An 18,880-nucleotide genomic window follows, 5' to 3' on the forward strand; every position below is an offset into this window, starting at 1 on the left:
GCCCCTGGCGGGGTCTGTGCTTCTCTGGGTGGGTGAGGTGGGGCAGGGGAGAGCCGGGGGTTAGCACCATTGGATAAAGGGTTTAAGAGTCAGCCCCTGTGTGGAGGCCGGTGGGACGCACAACCACAGACGGCTAGCAGCAGCTGGTGGGAAGGGGTGGGTGGTGGTGCCAGGGCCCTGGACGACCCTTTTGTATCCAGTCTGGTTATCGGGTCTAGTGCTTACTCCAGCCCAATATGCCCCCGACTCTCCAAGGCACCATAAGGGAGTCAGGTCCTGCCCAAGCCAAGGGGCCACCTTGGACACACTCCCTGATCGCAAAAAAATGTGCCTTGGAGATGGGATTCCAACTTCTGGTTGCCCAAGGAGAAGCTGGGACCACCCTGAGACCCAGGACGGATGTGGGAGCTGGGGGAGCCGGGCACCCCGCTAAGTGCACTTGACGCTGAAATGCCGGGGTGGGGGAGAGGCCGGGCCCTTGACGTGCTGGTTTGTGTCCAGGACAAAGCAGCGACACAGCACGTGGGGAGCTCAGCTGCCCCCCCAGGGGTGAAGAGCAGAGATGCAGAGTCTTCAGGGGCAGTGTCCTTGAGTGGGGTCAGTAAGGAGAAAGGAGGACCGACCAGAAGGAGCAAGGGATGGGGACAATGCTCCTCCAACGATTCATCTCTCCCTCAGGACCGCCTGGGTCCACCTTCGGACAGCTCCAAGCCCAGGAGAGCGGGTTGGGGGTTAGGATACAGCGAAGCCGGGGGACCGGCCGTGCCAGCTGCCTCCAGGGCCCTGGCCTGGAAAGGTACCCCGCGCCCGTGCCCAACCCCTCCCAGTCTCGTGCCTGGTGCGCTGCTACGCCCCCAAGGCCGTGGCTCCAGTCTCCAGCCGCAGCTGGGCAGGCGAGTGTCCCGCGTGGTGTGGGCGAGGGGCCCGGCAGGGGGCGCTACTGCTCGGTCAGGGAGAGCCTCAGGATGCGCTCCAGCTCCTCCTCCTCCTGGCGTGCGCGCCGCCGCCGCTCCTCCTGCTCCTGCGCCGACAGCTCCATGGCCAGCCGCAGCTGCTCGTCGTAGCTCCGGAACACGTGGCCGCCAGGACCCGGGCGTGGGCTGGGCCGAGGGCTGGGCACCGACGCCGGGGGCGCAGGCTGGCGCTGCGGCGTGGGCGGGGCGCTCCTGGGGGCAGGGGAGATATGGCGAGGGCTCCCGGAGGCACCTGCCCGTCTGTGGGGGCCGAGGGACAGAGTGGAGGCTCCAGGGCAGCGCAGGCCTGCCACCCTCTAGTGGAGGTGATGAGTCCTGCGTCGCCGCCCTGGCCACCATCTGGTTGTGGCAGATCCCAGCCCACACAAAGTTCTCCCTTCTGTCAGTGACGATCCAGACCACGTGGGCATCTTCTAGGACCCAAGCCCTGACATCCTGGAGCCCTTGGGGGCCTCGAAGGCTGGGCAGGGCCTGAACGCCAGGCCTGGATCCCGTCTCCCTGCCCACCGCTGGAGCACTGCCCAACCACCCAGGAGCCAAGAAAGGGTGATGGTAGGAGCCGTCCTGATACCAGTAAGGGCCCTCCTGAGGGCACCACGGTTTCTTTGGGCCAAGAGGGGAGGCTCAACTCGCAGTGTCGTCACCCAGTGTTACAGGGTGCGTGTGTGGTAGGCGGGGGCAGGGGAGAGACAGGCGTCTCCAAATCTTCTCCAGCCTAGTGGACACTGACCTGTCCTGTCGGCGACCCTCGTAGGACATGGGGTGGGTGCCTGGTTTGCTGTTGGTCAGCGCCTCCCAGATGGTGACCTGGGGGGAGGGGCATGGGCCAGTTAGCAGGGGAGGGGGGGCGGTGCTGCAGTCCCATATCCCCTTGCGGCCTTGGGGACCCACCTGGTCGTACTCACTGCCCGCTTCAAGCAGGCTCTGTTGGATGGCGAACTGCAGCAGGTCGTCATCGTCATCGCGGGTCGCCGCCTCCCGCTGGCCGCCCAGCACGCTGTAGCCATGGGGGGCCTCGAACAATGCTGGGGAGATCTCGCAGCCACGGCAAGAGGCTGGGGGCGCGGGGCTGGGGGTCAGGCACGGGCTGATCCCACCCAGGAAGGGGGCAAGCGTCCTGGTGGGGCGGGAAAGTGAGGGCGGCAGGGCGTGGGGACTGGGCTGGGCGGGGAGTGGAGAGCCTCACTCGTGGAACTGGAGCTGCTGACGCTGGACGAGTCGCTGCCTGGGGAAGGGGTCTCACTGCTGGGGCTGCCTCGCACCGATGGCACCGGCTCGTCGCAGCCATTGAGGTTCCCAAAGGTGATGCGAGCGTTGAGGATGTGGAAGATCGGGATTTCTGAGGATGAGGAAACCATCAGGCGCCACCACCTGCCCCCTCACGCCGCAGCGCCGCCCCCTTGCTCATCCAAACCCCATCCCCCCAACCAGGGCTGAGGGGAAATGGCCGTGAGTGGGGTCTCACCAATCTTGACCGGGAAGCCAGGAGGCAGGCGCAGGGTGATGAAATCTCGGAGTTTGGCAAAGAGCGCATTGCTGATGGCCATGAGGTCAATGATGGGGGCCACCTGCTCACACAGGGACAGGGGATGCTCCTCACACAGCCACAGCTTGGCCTTGAACCTGCCCCCCCAGATCCCAAGGGGTGAGGGGCATTGCAGGAAGCCAGGGTCTCCCAGCATCTCCTGGAGCCCCAGCTCTGCCCACCCCTCCCTGGCACCAGCAGGGGGCCTCACTTCTGTGTCTTGGTGGTCAGTTCCATGGGGCGGCCCATGTCACGGTTGCCAAGCTCAAAGTTGGGGTTGAAGTACTCTTCTGCGGTGATGGCAGTGGGGTTGGCTTGGCTCAGAGTCTGCGTGATCAGGGTCTGTACCACATGGAGAAGGGCCCACGCCCTTCTCAGTCCCTGATGCCAGCCAGCCATTTGGTACCACAGGGCTCCCAAAGCTGTTCCCCTGCCAGTGTGCAGCTGACATGGCCTTGGGCATTGTGGAACAGAGGTCCACACAGGCCATACTAAGCAGGATGCCTCCCAAGCCTCCTCCTGAGCCACATCCACACCCTTCCACTCAGGGCCACCGGTGGCACACACTCACCCCATTTTGGGGGCCCCCATGCTGCTCAGCAATTCCCAGGAAGGACTGCAGAGGTGTCTTACAGCCTACAAGAAATGTGGCATCTCAGAGGAACCATGGCCCCATACACACTTGGGCACCTCATTGGAAATGACAGCACCCAAGACCTAGGGAGGAGGCTGGTTCCTGGGGTGGGAGGCTGCTCACCCACACCACATTCCCAGGCACCTTCGTCTGAAGGACTCCAAGAGGCAGGGGCCAGGACCACTGTAAGCACAGCTTAAAATAGTAAGAAAAAAAGTAGGCTTAAGGCTCAGGAGAAACTTCCAAAAGTGCTACTCTCCAGGTGGGTGACACTAGACAGTAAAATACCTGCCTCTGGCGTATGCATGTGTATACATGTGTTTTGCTTCCATATGAATGACTTATTTTGTTCCCCTGTGAGGTAGGAATTAAGTCTTTCCATTTCAGAGAGGGTAACTGGTGCACAGAGAATCAGATGTGGTATCAACGGGCACACAGAAACAGTGGCAGGGTCCCCTGACTTTCTACTTAGGGTATGTACTGTTAGACCAGAATAGCCAATAAATGGCACACATGACATTTCTCTGCCCACCTAAATCCAATGCAGACATTAGTAATCAATTGCAGTATGCCTTTCCACTGAGCCCAAATGAGCCCTTAGCATGTCCTTATTACTATAGACAGCCACTAGCAATCACTAGGGCTTGGCACTTGAGTTGAACTCTATTTGCCTGAATAAACCATCCTGGCTCTTGCTGGGACGCTAGAGGTAATTCTGAAGGAGGCAGTGAAGTGGGAGCTGGTTCTTCCAGTCCTACAACACCTGCCCCCCAACCATCTCTGCCTCATTACCTTTGACCTTGCCCTTGTGCTGTTCTGAAAGATGCTCTGTCCGTGTCCGGGTGATGAGCTCCACGTTGGATGCCCCATATACCTGGGGACAGAAAAGGAAAGGGCTCAGAGACAGCTCTGGTACCCCCACGCTCTGCCCCCAAGGACATTCAGAATGCTCCCTGCAAGAAAAGGTCCTGCAGGGGCTCTTTGCTCCGTCCCCTGGCCTTTGGGCAAGTAAATATATGAAGTCATTCATTCACTTATTCATTCAACAAACATTTTTTTGAAGAGCTTTTATGTGCCAGGCATTGAGGTGGGCTTCAGGGACACGGTGGTAAACAAGGCAGACATGATCTCTGCCCTCCTGAGTCTCACATTCTACTTGGAGAGACAATAAAATGGACAGTTATAACTGAGCAGGATACACGTGCTGGTCAGCCTTAACCCAGCCTGTAGAGCTTTCAGGAGGAGGCATCATACACAGAACCTTATAGACTCTGTTAGTTCCTTCTTCCATCAACAGCACCAAGTGCTGGGCAACACTGGGCTCCCAGAGTGGCAGACAGAGTCTTCCCAGGGTCTAAACGGGCCTGACTTTGGAGTCAGGCAGCCAGGGTCTAAACATCAGCTCTGTCACTTAACAGCTGTACAGGTCACTGAACTATTCCAAGCCTTTATTTCCTCATCATAAAATGGTACAATGATTCCTACTTCATGGAGTTGTGAAGATTAAATGGGACACCATGGAAAGGACTCAATAAACACATGTAAAATGGGAAAAAATAACAGAAGAACACCTACCTAAAAGGGGTGTTGTAGGATTAAATGACGTGTGTGTGTGTGTGTGTGTGTGTGCATCCATATAAAATGTCAGAACGGTGCCTTGAACCTGAATGTTGGTGCTCAGTAGATGCCATTCTCATTGGCTGTTAGGCTAATGCCCTTCCCTCCATGCTGCATTGCTTCTGCACCCCCAAGACTGGGGAAGGGTGGTCAGGAAGCCCCCGCCCAGCCTGCTGTAGGCAAGAGTGTAGCCGTGTCTGGCGTTGGGAGCTGTAGCCTCACCTTAGCTTCATACCCATTCACCATCTCCGTCTTCTCGCTGCGCCAGCCCAGGATGCCAGTCTTGTTCCTGGGGAAGTAGAGTGGTCCAGGTGAGGCGGGCACCCCACCAGGCTGGCTCCAGGCTGACCAAGGCCACAGCCACCAACCTCTCGAAGGAGATGTTCTTGGTGTCCAGCTGCGTGGTGACGACGGGCGCAGTGAGACGGCTCAGCACCTGCTCCTCGGTGGGCTGGGCGGCGGCCAACAGCAGCTCGCGGTCCTGCCCCGCCAGCGCCAGAGTCTCTGTGTACACCACCCGGCGGTCGTGGTCAATCTCCATTACCACAGCGCTTGTGTCTACCAGCCACAGAACAGCACAGGGGCGTCAGGGTTGGTGTGGGGCTGTCTTCTGTTCTTCCCACCCTGCCCCACCTCCTGCCTGCCTGACCTTGGCCCCTGAAGACGAAGCTGCGGTTTCCTCGCTGCCAGGTCATGTGATCAAAGCCCAGGAGCGTGGTGTCTACCCTCAGGTTCTGCCCGCTCTTCCACACTTTGTAGGTGTCACTAGGGCAGATCTTGGACACCAGGGGCACTGGGTGGAAGTGGAGGTCAGAGGTGGCTTTGACTTGCCTGGCCACCCAGCCTGGGCCAGCTCAGGGATGGGGGGTGGGCTCAGTGTGGCCAGGAAAGGGTGAGGGAACTGGTGAGAGAGCAGCCCCTCCTCCAAAGCCCTGCCACACTCACTCAGCTGTGAGCAACCCAAGGTCCGGACAGGCGTATCCCAGTCACCACTAAGTCCCTGGCACCCACCATTTGTTAACTTATTCACTCAATCTTTCATCCATTCTTTCAACAAATATTTATTGAGCACCTAGTGCGTGCCGGGCACTATTCCAGTCACTGGGAATACAACATTGAACTAGACAGGACCTGCCCTCTTGGAGCTTACCTTCTAGCAAGGGGTGACGGGTAATAAATAAACATAAGCAAGTCATTAGAGTGAAGAAAATAAAAATGGGATCGAGATGGTCTGGGGCAGCCTGGAAAGGCCTAGCTAGGAGGTGGCACTAAGCCCAAGCTCAAAGGTGAGAAGGAGCCATGGGAAGAGCGCTCCAGGCAGGGGACCACGAGTGCCCAGAGGGGCCCCTGCAGCCCCGCTTACCCCAGCTAGTGAACTCCCATTTCATCTCCACATAGAAGTCCTGGGCCTGGAAGGGGAAGAGGAGAGAGGCTGAGCCTGCACTGGACACAGGCTCAAGGGCCCGGCAGGGAGGCCGAGAGGCTGGGCCTCACCTTGCGCAGCTTCTCCAGGAGCACCGGGATGCCTGCCAGCCGCTTCACCACCCGCTGGTAGTCCCGGTACCGCAGGACCAGCTGCACCAGCTCCAGGTCCCTGGTACTCACAGCCTCCTGAAGCACTGGAGAGGAGGAGGCAATGTCACAGGGCAGGACCCTTCAGCCATCTAGAGGTGAGTCTGTGGTGCCAGGGAGACCCTGGCTGTGGGGCCGGGGTGAGCAGGGGTGCCCACCTGTCCAGCCACTGCGATTCTCCCTGCCCACGTCTGCGCCGTGTGCCAGGAGCACACGGGCACACTCGAGGTGCCCCAGAGTGGTAGCCAGGTGCAGGGGAGTCCGACCACGAGGATCCAGCTGCTCAATGTCCACCTGGAGAAGGAGTTGAAGATGTAGCCCTGGTCACTTCTGGGGTAGCCCACCTGAGCCAACAGCCCCTAAGCAGGCAGCACCCCCCTGCCTGGCCGCCCTGCCTTGCCCACCTCCCAAGGTGATGGAAAAGACAGACACAATGAGCTGGGGTCAGGAGGGTGGAAAGAGGTTTAGAAGACACGGCAGAAAGTAACTCTTGGAGAGGGAGGGCCTTCCTCCCTTCCTGTCCACCCAGGTCCCTGGCGGGGTTCCCTGCTCTAAGGCCCAGTTGGCAGCCTGTGAGCAGTAAGCCTGGGACTGGAGGGTGTTTCAGAGAGGCTGCTGGCCAAGGAGGGTACCTGAGACCAGACTTGTCTTAGGGGATCCCAGACCACCTTTAGGAAGGGCCACCAATTTAGATCATTGACATTGTCACTGAGTGAGGTTTAGCAAACAGTTGCAGTAACACACTGGTAGGAATGAAAGAATGTGTTCATCGTACAACTTCACAGCCATGTCCTGTGCCTGTGGAATACTGTGCACAAATGTTTTGTATAAATCCTATTATTATTTTGTGAATAGCATGATTACACTGCATGAGATTTTTGTTGTGTGATAAAAACATATGTTTGTTAAACATAAATATTTAAATATATTTCAGGAGTCTAGGACTTCTAGTTAAATACAATGAACTGACCATATGCATGTAACTCTTCTTCTCCTTTTCAAAACTTGATGAAAATGCTAGTAAAAGGCTTCTAACTCCAACCATAAGATAAATGAAATTACTCTCCCACATTAAACAATGAGAAAACTATTGCTTCAAAATATATGAATTAATTGTTTTCAGACATTAGGCAACTGGTAGTCCAGAACTGTGGTCACTGAAAACAAACAAGGTGAGTCCTATAACCTCCCTGGATTTCTGCCTGGAGGAACACTCCAGACTGGGGTTCAAGGCGGGGAATTCCCAGCAGAACATGGTTGTCTCCTTGAGTTGAGAAGACAGAGACAGGAATTCAGGGAGGCTGAGGTAACTAGAAGTTGCATGGAAGAGTTCTGGAAAGGAGGGAACCATTAAAAAAAAAAACCCTCTAGAAATCTGCATAGGGGTTCCTTTAAGTCTTTGTTGAATTCTAAACTTCACATTCTAAACTCAACAAAACCAGGCAAAAAGGAGCAATAAACTGATAAATTCTCAAAGCTCACCAAGGGCAGAAATGCATTTAAGCTTCGACCTACTAGAATGGAGAGTCTTTTTTGGTCACCCAACATATTCAATAGAGATCCCACAAGAGTTATGCCTTACTAATAGGGCTAAACTAGCCCTGGAGAAAAGGCTCACCTAGACCCATCCTGACAGATTAAAAATTAGCCTCAAAAAGCTCAAACTGCTTTGCAAGTAATTTTCATCATCTGCCAGAACAAAGCCTAACACTCTTTAAAGGAAGATAACAAAATCCAGATGCTTAGCATCGTAAGATTTCCAATATCCAGGTAAAAATTATTAAGTATGCTGAGAAGTAGGAAAATATGATCCATAATAAGGAGAAAAATAATTTAATAGAAACAAGACTCAGAAATTATAAAGATGATAGGTGGCTCAATAAACTCGAGAGTTTAAAGAAAAACATGAGCAAGATGTTTCTGAGGAATAAAATGGGAGATATAAAAAAGAACCTAATCAAGCATATAAAGGTAACAAGTATAATATCTGAAATGAAAAATTCATTGAATGAAATTAACAGCAAATTAGACACTACAGAATAAAAAAATTGTTGAATCTGAAAACATAGCAATAGAACTCCAAACTGAAGCAAAGAGGAGGAAAAAAGTCTTGAAAAAAGAGTCAAAGAGCCTCAATAATCTGTTAGATGCTATCAAGCATTCTAATATAAGTGTAATTGGAGTCCTAGAGGATAAGATAAAAAAAAGTAGAGGAAGCCAGGTATGGTGGTTCATCCCTTCAATCCCAACACTCTGGGAGGCCAAGGCAGTAGGATCAATTGAGGCCAGGAGTTCTAGACTAGCCTGGGCAACATAGCAAGACCCCATATCTACAAAAAATTTTAAAAATGAACTGAGTGTGCTGGCCTGTAATCCCAGTTACTCAGGAAGCTGGAGCAGGAAGATTGCTTGAGCCCAGGAGTTTGAGGTTGCAGTGAGCTATGATGATGCCACTGCACTCTAACCAGGACAACAGAGGGAGACTCGGTCTCAAAAAAAAAAAAAAAAAAAGCAAAGAGAAAGAAAAAGAAGTAGTAGCAGTAGTAGGGGAAACAAGATCAATTTAAAGAAATAATGAATGGTGGTACTCCCCCACCCCCAAAATATGTCCACATCACATCCTAACCCTCAGAACCTGGGAATGTGACCTTATTTGGAAAAAGGGTCTTTGCAGATATAATTAAGTTAAGGATCTCAAGATGAGATCATCGTGGATTGTCTAGGTGGGTCTTTATGAGACACACAGAGAGGAGCAAGCCAAGTGAAGATGGAGGCCAAGGAATGCCTGGGGCCAGCAGAAGCTGGAAGAGCCGGAAGGACTCTTCCAGTAGCCTTTGGGGGCACTGCCACCCTGCCAACACCTTGAGTTTGGACTTCTGGCTTCCAGAATTGTGAGAGAATAAATGCTTGTTGTTTTAACCCACTTAATTTGTGGTAATTTGTTGTGAAAACTAATACAATGATAAACCCACAGAACCAAGAAACTCCATGAACCCCAAGCAAGACAAACACAAAGAAAATTACACAAAGGCCCATCATAATTAAATGCTGCAAGTCAGTGATAAAAAGAAAATCTCAAAAGCATTCAAAGAAATGACACTCGGCTGGGCACAGTGTAATTACACCTGTAATCCCAGCACTTTGGGAGGCTGAGGCAGGAGGATTGCCTGAGGCCAGGAGTTTGAGACCAGCCTGGGCAACATAGCGAGACCCCATCTCTACAAAAAATTAAAAAATTAGCCAGGCATGATGGCACACACCTGTAGTCTCTGAAGGCTAGGGCAGGAGGATGGCTTGAGCCCAGGAGTGTGAGGCTGCAGTGGGCTATGATTGTGCCACTTTCTAGCCGGGGTGACAGAGCCAGACCCTTTCTCAAAAAACAAAACAAAACAACAACAATAAAAAAAAACACTGAAAAAATGCTATTTCCCATAATGTTTAGGAAATACTACGTACTTCTCATTGAAATGATACAAACCAGAAGACAATAAAATGAAGTCTTTATAATGCTGGGAGAAAAAACAAAAACAAAAAACTTTCAACTTAGAATTTTTTTTCTCTAATCCAACATGACTGGTAACAACACAGAATTCTATATCCAGTGGAAAAAATTATCCAAAAATGAAGAGGAAATAAAGGCTTTAGCAGACGAACTAATGCTAAGAGAATTTATCGCCAGAAGATGTGCAGGAAATGTTAAAGGGAGTTCTTTAGGTGGAAAGAAAATGATACCAGATGGAAACTTGGATCTATACAAAGGAATAAGGAGTGCCAAAAATGTTAAATGTGTAAGTATAAGAATGTCAATAAAATATTTAAAACCCACAAGAATGTAGAGAAGAGATGTCAGCAGATGAGAAATTTCAACACAACTTTGGAACATGAGAAGTGGCTGGGGCACCACAACTGCCTTAGGGGAGCAGAGGAATTTAGAACCCAAGCAGTCACAGAGGGGAACCCCCAGAAATAGCATACGAGGACACCCCCAGCACCCCTGAAAATTGCAGGACCTGCAGGCACTGGGAACAGCAGAGGTGGGGGGAGGCTCAGAGCTGAATAAAGGGGGGCTGGTTATAATTCAGAACCCCCTGCCCCTTCCCCAACCTCAGGACAGTAGGGGTTGTTCTCTACAGAGACTGACCATCAGATGCACTGGACTCAGGGACACTGGCCATGGCAGAGGATGAGGTCATGGGGCCGAAACCTAGCGACCAGTGAAACCTCAGCCCCTTCCCTGCCTGGATCCTGAACCACTGGCAGCCAGACTGCAACACCACCAGCCCAGCCCAGCCCCGCCCACCCGAGCGGGAGACTGGAGAATTCTTCCTTGGAGAAACTAAAGGCCCCCAAGACCTCTGCATACAGGCATCTGGAGGTCCTGCAAGCGCAGGCCATCTTGCCACACAGTCCTTGTACAGCAGCACCCACGCACCAGCAAGCTCCACACCCCCACAGCCGACAGAGACTGGACACTTGAAGGAAACTTCCAATATGAAATAAACCAAAACATACAGATCAATGCTAAAAACCCAGCGGGAACTCTGTCAATGCAAAGAATAAAAGAAAACTTCTTTGGGGAAAATAGTCATTTACATCCTCAGGAAAATATGAAAAAAGTCATTGAATTCATGAAACAGAATGGGACATCCTCGCCTCCCATGACGTCGCCTGCTCTTTCTCTCACCTTCTTCGTCCCAGAAGTGGCTGTCTTCACTTTCCCTGCTTTCTCCATTCCCAGACAGCGAGCTGCACCTGCCCCAGCTCTCCCAGCACAGTAAACAGAACTTCAATCAACTATTATCAGGTGAGGGAAAAAACAGCGAAACCTGTAGGTTCTGCCTTCAAAACAGACCTAGTGTCCTCTCAGTTTTCATCCCCTTCAAGCTACCATGCTGGTCGCATCCACCCCATGTTCCACCTGGGGGCCTCGTAGCCCCCTCACTGTCTTTGCTCCTCACCCCTGAGGTCTGTTCTCCGGGCCAGCTAACGTCACCCTGTGAAATGTCACTGACACTCTTTAGCTCAAAGCCTTCCAGTAGTTTCCCGTGGTATTTAGCATAGAATCCAAGGGCCCCGGACTTCCCCCCTGCTTTCATTTGCTCTCCCTCCCCCCCTCCACTCCTGCCTCCCGCCTTCCCTGGAACCATCTTCCCAGGGATCCCCTGAGCCGCAGAGTTCTCTCCCTCCCTTCCTTGAGGTTGCTGCTCAAATGTCACCTCCTTAGAAAAGCCTGCCTGACAACCCATCTGAGATGACAGCTGCTATTGATCTATCTATGGCCCCTTATCCTGCTTTAGCTCTTTCCCAACACTTGGTTGCTTGTTTATTTCCTCACCATCTCCCTCACCTAAAGGTAAGCCCCACGCCGGGTCCCCAGCCCCCAGCACGTAACTGGTGCTCCCAAATATTTGTTAAGCAAATGCATGGAGGACTATATTGAGGGGCCACGAGGAGGGGGAGGGAATGAAGTGTACCCCCGATAAACCAAGAAATAGTTGCAGAAGTATATTGTTTATGAGTGCAGAGGTGTAACAGAAGAAAGAGCCCAAGTGTTCAAGTGGTCGTCCCCGGGGAGGCCGCGGCGCCGGAGCGAGGAACGCTGCTTTTCATTAGACACCTTCTGGCACCAGTTAAATATTTTAAAGCGAAAGGATGAACCTCTTTGTCAAAAATAACACATTTTAAATAATTCAGAATTATTTATATAATTTTTATAACCCTGTGTTGGCATTTCTTCATTTTAAAATATACTGGGAGCCTCAAAAAAGAAGTGTGCCTGGTCCCTCTCGACCTCTGAGTGGTGGCTGGGAAATGTGAGGAGTCCCTTGCTGCCCCTCTGCACTGGCTTTCTGGCGGAGGCGACACCTTTTACCCTTTGCCTATCATGGGTTGGACTGGGCCCCTGGGGTCACACCCTGGATGGGGTCCTGGGCCCTGGGTGGGAGTGGTGGAGGAGCCACAGACCCTGAGCTGGCTGGGGAAGTTGGGGAGGCCTTCCCTTGGGGCTGCCGCTGAGCCTGGGCCTCCCCAGCCCTGCCCCAGATGCTGCTGCTGCTAACAAGGCCCCAGGGAGCTGGCAGGGCGCCCCGCCCGGCCTCGGGGCTCCAGGTGCTGCCTCCCACCTGCCTCCTCAGGCGCCTCAGCTCCAGGCTCCAGAGAGAGGCTGGCGCTGCCTTGCCAGGCGGGGTGCTCCTCCCCACCCTCACTCCTCAGGAGCTCTCTCCAGGGCACTGCCGTTTCCGGGCCCCATGTGGACCCCCGTATACCCAGCGAAGCCCCAAATCAGCTCTCCCCACCTGCCCAGAGCAGGAGCTGCAGCACAAGCGGCACTTGCCCTGCACCCAGGTGGGAGAATTCATTAGTCTCCCCAGCAAAGGCCTACAGCATTTAATTGCTGGAATGAAAAGGTTTCCGGTGAAACCAACACCAGCCCTCCCCACCATGGGAATGGAGAAGGCTCACCCCAGCAGACCTCAGCCGCAGCTGAAACCCGGGGCTCCCTGGGCACAGCGAGCTGCCCTCTGGCTCTGCAGGAGTCGCCTAGAGCGTAACACACGTGTTCGCTGCCAGCACATTTGCACATGAACACCCCTCACTCCCACATGCGTGAGCAGGGTTCTTTTCAAACTCCTTTCGCATGAGCAGAATCCTTTTGTCAAGTGAAATCTTACCAGCACACACCAAACATATAGACTGAACATGGGTGCTGGACGGGGAGGGCGAGGGGCCCAGCACCGTGGGGGCTTTGCCTGCTCAGCCCGGCCCCAGCCCCAGGGAAGACAGCTGCTGGGACGGGTATGCCTGAGCTCACTAGAGGGGAGGGAGAGGGGGGCAGGATCCTTCCTCCAGCTGAGTGGGCGGCTATGGGGGGGTGGGGGCAGCACCTTCTGCCTTCCCCCTCCATCCTGCCCCCCAATCCTGCTCCGTGCAGCCCCTCCCTCTCGTCCCAGAACACATTGATTTTTGGTTTCTGGGGTTTGTGGCTCGCTCTCCTGAGCTTCCTAGCTTACCAGTTGTGGTGCCCCACACCCAGGACTGCCCACTTTGAGGGGGTGGGTCACAGGTACTCCCCGAGCATTCACAACCCCATCTCGCCTGCCTCTAGGTTGGAAGGATTAATAGGGAAGGCAGGAAGGAGGACCACGGTGGAGGCAGCCCCAGGAAGAAGGAAAATGTTTCCCTGGGACCACAGTCTGCCCCCTTCAGGGTTCCTGTTGCCAGGGGAAGAATCTGGTTCCCCCAGCCCTCCCTACACCTGTGCCCTCCCACAGGGAGCTGTGCAGTCTCACCCCCGCTCCCCCACCCCCAGGGAACACCAGGGACTCGTGACTCTAGAGCCAGGGCTATGCCCAGCTGGCTGTGCCAATCTCGGGCTGTGCCAGGCAAGGGGGAACTGGCACATCCTCTGGCCTACAACCCTTTGTCCCCTCCCAACCTGGCAAGGTAGGTGTATGGTGGCAAGCAGGGCACCAGCAACCACAGTACTGCTGGGTGCCAGCTAGGGGTGGTCTCAGTCCCTTCCCTTCGCCTAGGCACCTCCTACCTAGTCACCAATCCCTGCTTCCAGCCCCCAGAAGAGCTATTAAGGGGCTGGGCAAAGCCCATTAACCTGCGCTGCAGGCTGCCATGCTATCCCCCTCCTCAGCCGGGCGGCACTGCCAAGCCTGCCCACGGGAGGGCCTCTGCGGGGCTTTGTAGGAGTGAAGAAGAGGCAGTTCTGCCAAAGTGAGACCAGGGAAGCCCAGCTGCTGAGTGCCTGAGGAAAACCTGACTGTCTCCTGCGGTGGCCGGTGCCAGGAGGACCAGTGGTCAGGGACCCCCAGCTGGGATGCCAGGGTCCTACAGGGCTTTCATCAGGACGTTAAGTGGCTGCCCCCAGGTCACTCCCCCTGCAGGAAACAGCCTAATGCCCTGAGGAGCAGCAGAGCACATCTGATGCAAGCCTCATGCTGGGTCAGTCCTGGAGATGGGGTACGACAGGGGCCCCCCACCCAGACTGATTGGCATTCCCCTTCTTGGCCTCCCTCAGGGAAGAAGAGGACTGGTCTGGCTCCTTTGTGGTTGAACAAGGGTTAACTTCAACCGGTGCCCTATATTCCCCCTGGCCTGGATCCAGGGCAGGCAGTGTCCATTTCAAGGAGACATTAACTCACCAGGGCAGGGATGGGGTGAAGCTGGTACCTGGTTTCTGTGGCAGCCTGAGGGGAGGGGAAGAGGAACACACACAGCAGCCCCAAACTCCTGCTACCTGCAGCAGCCCCAGGGCTCCCCACCCCAACCCTACCCCAGCAAGATGGCTGCTGACTTTAGGACTATCAGAAATGCCTAGATGAAAAAGTCTTTCTTCCAGGGCATTTTGCCTCTTTCCAGTCTCTGCAGGAAAAGAACCACCCACCCTCAGTCAAGGGAGTGATACTGAGGCATTCCGAGGTTTAACCTTCTGCCTAACAATCCTTGGACCTTTGGGAAGTTCCTCTCAGATCAGACTTAAATCCTTCCTGCTGTAACCTCTGTCAGAATCTTGTCTTCTTTTGCCTCAGGGGAGAAAAGCAGAGAAGGACCAGAAGAGACCGGACTGTTCGAGACTTAGCACTGTGCACATCGCACTGGAATTCCCTGCTCACACTTGCATCACCAGCACAGATTCTCCTTGAGGGCAGGGGCTGGTGCCTTGTTTGTTCATCTTTGTTTCCCCAGGGCACTGTGACCTCACTCCCTTCCCCGGGCCTCTCCTCGCTGCAGGCCACTTCCTTTATGGCAGATAAACAGAGGTATGCATGGTCTGAGAAGAAACTTGGAGAACCCTAGGTTAAGCAGAGGTAAAAAAGGAAGTGGACACCCAGACCAGCCCCGAGGCTTGCAGACACAGGTCACCTCAATATTTCCTGGGACTGCTGTGCAGAGGTGGCCGATGCACAGGCTTGGGGGCTCAGTGGTGAACTTCAGAGACATACCCTGACCCTCACCTTGCCCAGCGTCTGATGTCCTGCCCTCCACCTACACTCTTCCCTTGGCAATGGGACAGCTCCTCGGACTGAACTTCCTGCAGCTCAGGAAGGAGCCCTCAGAAGGTACATCCCCCCCAAACAGGGGGCAAGTCCCGAGCTAACCTCTCCCAGCCTGTGGCCCCAAGATCACAGACCCAGACCAAGTCTGGAGGTCCCAACCACAGGCGACCCAGGGCAGGCTGGGCCCAGCTCTGGCTCCTGCTGCCCACCTTGGAGGGTGGGTCACCTATGCCATGAGTGCCTACCTGTGGCCTGGATGCCAAGGGCAGAACTGGAGACTGTGTCCCAAAGAATGGCCAGGAGACTCCACCCCTTCCCCTGTTTTCTTGGAGGCCACTGCCCAGCCCAAAGCTGACTGATCCGCCCGACCTCCCTGACCAGCACAAACCAGGAGCCCACTCGGGGCGCAGAACCTCAAGCCATGTCTGTGGCCAGTGCCCACGAGCTTCCTCAGCACCTGGAAGCCAGGCCCCCAGCACCAGAGGGCAAGAGAGCGCCTTTCAGCACCTGGACAAGGCCCTCGCTTGGGGCCTCTCCAAGAGGGTCTTTTTCCACTCCCCTTCCTGAGCGGGGCTGGGGTCTGAGGGATCCAGGGGCGCTGCCCAGTCTGAGCAAAAAGAGAAAGCGCTCACCAGGAGGGGAGAGGGCACTGGGTGGGGCTGGGATGCTTGGGAGTGTCACACAGCCTATTAACCCTGATCCTTGACCTGTGGTCCCCTCCCCACGCAGGCCTTCCCCACCTCCGCCCCCTCACGCGGGAGGTGTCGCCGCTCAACTGTGTGGGGCGGACTCTCCCACCACATGGAACACGGACCGAGCCTGCGGCCTCCCTGCTGCCGTCACTGCCCCGGCGGAGGAAGACCACAGTGTCCCCTACCCCAATCTGGGAGGGTACGAAACACGTGCGGCCCGCGGGTCCGACCGGAGGGAACGGGCAGGGGCCGCTCCCATCACCCTCTCCCGGTCAACAAGCACAAAAGCCACGGCTGCAAACAAAGAAGCGCTGCAAACTCGCCGGGGAGGCGGGACAGCCCGCGCCGCGCCCCCTCCCCACGCCGGACGGGCGTGCCCGGCCGTGGGGTCCCCACGGCGCCCCGACGGCGCTCTCACCTGGCCGGCGCGGACCTCTTTCTCCAGCTCGCGGTGGCGGTTGTGCCACACGAGGTAGTGCAGCGGGTACTTGCCCTCGGGCCCCTTCCTGGCGGAGGCGTTGGCAGGGATCATCGCCCGCTCCTCATACCGGGGCCGCGGCGCCCGGCCCGGGAGGAGGGACGGCGCCGGAGCCGGGGCCCGGGGCCGCGGGGCGGGGGGCCGGCGCTGCCTGCTCGCAGGGCTGCGGCTCGGGCATGTGCGAGCAGCGGCAGCGGCGGGCGGGGGTGGCGCGCCCGTCGCGGTGCGGGCGGCGCGGGCGGCGGGCGTCCTCGCGAGGCGGCGGCGGCGGGTGGCGCGGAGAGGCCCCCACCCGCCCGGGGAGGGAGCGGGCACTCGGCGGCGCGGCGCGGACTCGCGCCTCGGCTCCCACACCCCCGCACACAAAGACGCCGCTCGGCCGAGGGAGCAGGCGCCCGCAGCGGGCGTGGGGGCGCACGGGGCGCGGGCCCTGGGGACGCCGCCGCCGCCGCCGCCGCAGGGACGCGCGCCCGCAGCCCCCGTGTCCCCGCAGCCGCATAGCCCGGCCCTCAGCCCGAGCGGCCGGCGAGGGATGCGGGGATGCGGGGATGCGGGGGAGAGAGGAAGGGGACCGGGCGCCCGGGCAGAGCTTGTTCTAGCTCGGCCCCGCGGCATCATGGGGCTTGTAGTCCGCCTCGTGGAACTGGGGGTGGCAGGTGGCCGAGCAGGGTCCCGCACTGTCCCCCGATCCCATGAGAGGGTGAGCAGGGGGTCAGGCCTGGCTGAAACGGAGGCAAAACCCTGATGCCCGGTGGGCTGGGGCAGACGCACCTCCACCCGCTGGCATTTTGCCTTTTGCTGGGGAAGGAAGGGGCTACAGGCCTTGCTCTTGCTTTGCGGGGAGGTGTAGCCTTCAGAATTGAGCTTGGGTCCCAGGGGCCGTGGAGAGGGATCCGGATTCCCAGAAGAGAGTGACTGATCGGGGACTCCTGAGAAAGGTGTGGGACTTCAGTACCAAGGGTTACTGGAGCAGCCAGGAGTCCGGCCCCAGAAATATTTCTTAGGCGTCTTCTCTGTCCTCTTAGAGAATTAAACTCCATCTTCCACACATGACATTGGAAAGAGAATGTACAGTCAGACGGGGAGGACAGTCCCTTCCCCCCATACACAGTCCTCAGCAAGAAGCAGAGTGAGGTTGGGCAGAGAAAGCAGCAGGTGGCAGTTCCTCGCCTCTACTCCCTGTGGTCCCCTCAGGAAGGGAAGTGACTGATTCCAGAGACTGTCTCCTTCCTGAATGACGCCAGGACAGAGAGGTCCTTCCAGAACTGTCTTTGCAAAGGGTGTGGTAAAAGTTGGACTGGCCTCTGGGGCCGCCAATTGCAAAGGCTGGAAGGACCAAGAGGCCTAGTCCATGGAGGGAGGGGGTACTGATGTCAGACAGATCTGAGTTGGAGACCTTCTTACTGATTGTAAGCAAATTGCGGAATTTTTCTGAGTTTTTCAGTCCACTCACCTCTAAAATGAGACTCTGGATACTACCTCCTGGGGTGAGCTAAGGATAATAACTGCCCTGGAAACGGCGCCTCCCTCCCCCAACCAGGCGGAGTGAGACAGGTGGCAGGACCAGGCACCGTGCCTTCTAGAGCCCACCTTAGAACGAGGCAGGAATAAGGGATTCCACACCGGCCCTGCTTAGAACAACAATCCAAGAACTGTTTGTGTGGGAGGTGCCAGCAAAAGCTTGCAAACTCTCCGCGCCTCTCTCAGGTTTCTTTGTGTGGTCTTCTCTCTTTCCTCCTCCACACCCTGCGGTGCCAGGCCCCGGCGGGAAGAAATGAGGGAGGAGCGGACTGCCTCGCCCCTTTCTCCCGCCTGGGAGGAGCCAGCTGGCATCTCCCGTAGCCCGGGACCGCTGCCCGCCTCCACCGCGAGGGGTCAGCAGAGCGTCATGGCTGCAACCGGGAGTGGGGAGGGGGCTAGAGCGACGGAGGGGAGTCTAGGAGTGGCCGGCAGAATGCCTGCATATTTCCTTATTAAATTGTTTTCAGAACCTTGTGTGTGATTCCACTTTAGCTATCTTGCTTCCTGGGGTGGTAACATTTCCACAGGGAACCCCAGAAACCATTTTATTCCCAGCCCCAAGCCCAGAAGCTTGGCTGTGACAGGGCGGGGGGCGGGGGAGGGGGTTGGGAACAAAGTTTGGACAGTGTGCGGTCCCAGGGCTACTCCCAGGTAGTCTCTGGGCCAACCAGGAGATGGGGGGCGCAGGCGGGGGAGGGCAGCGGGGTGACTCATCCTTCCTTCTCTGCAAAGCCCAGGAGTCCAAGGAGAGGGGAGTTCGGCTCTGATTCCGGGGGAACTGCCCTCTGGGCAGCCGGGTTCTCTTTTTGCTAAGCGGCCATAGACACAAAACCCAGGTCGCTTTTCTCCTGTCTGCGCG

At 56.0% G+C, this 18,880-nt stretch overlaps 1 protein-coding gene across 1 annotated transcript; it reads right to left on the reverse strand.

Moving 5' to 3' along the window:
* Nucleotides 1-937: 937 nt before the first annotated feature.
* On the reverse strand, nt 938-16,554 carry ANKRD13B (ankyrin repeat domain 13B). Its single transcript, XM_069483543.1, has 15 exons — nt 16,441-16,554; nt 6,481-6,616; nt 6,245-6,369; nt 6,114-6,159; nt 5,400-5,543; nt 5,119-5,308; nt 4,973-5,039; nt 3,926-4,007; nt 3,071-3,135; nt 2,711-2,841; nt 2,440-2,597; nt 2,161-2,313; nt 1,866-2,029; nt 1,705-1,781; nt 938-1,166 (listed from the first exon to the last, which is right to left on the reverse strand). Exons 1-15 carry the CDS (start codon nt 16,552-16,554, stop codon nt 938-940), a joined length of 1,881 nt encoding a protein of 626 aa, XP_069339644.1.
* Between the last annotated feature and the right edge of the window lie 2,326 nt (nt 16,555-18,880).

This window comes from Eulemur rufifrons, chromosome 9 (genome assembly GCF_041146395.1).
Source record: "Eulemur rufifrons isolate Redbay chromosome 9, OSU_ERuf_1, whole genome shotgun sequence".
Taxonomy (NCBI): domain Eukaryota; kingdom Metazoa; phylum Chordata; class Mammalia; order Primates; family Lemuridae; genus Eulemur; species Eulemur rufifrons.

Bases quoted from the DNA above. Each gene is read 5' to 3' on its own strand.
- ANKRD13B (XM_069483543.1), bottom strand. From the start codon at position 16,554: ATGATCCCTGCCAACGCCTCCGCCAGGAAGGGGCCCGAGGGCAAGTAC. The intron at 2,314-2,439 runs GTGAGACCCCAC...CCTCATCCTCAG, and splicing joins TGGCTTCCCGGTCAAGATTG to AAATCCCGATCTTCCACATC. The intron at 1,167-1,704 runs GTCAGTGTCCAC...CCCTGCCCCCAG, and splicing joins GAGGGTCGCCGACAGGACAG to GAGCGCCCCGCCCACGCCGC.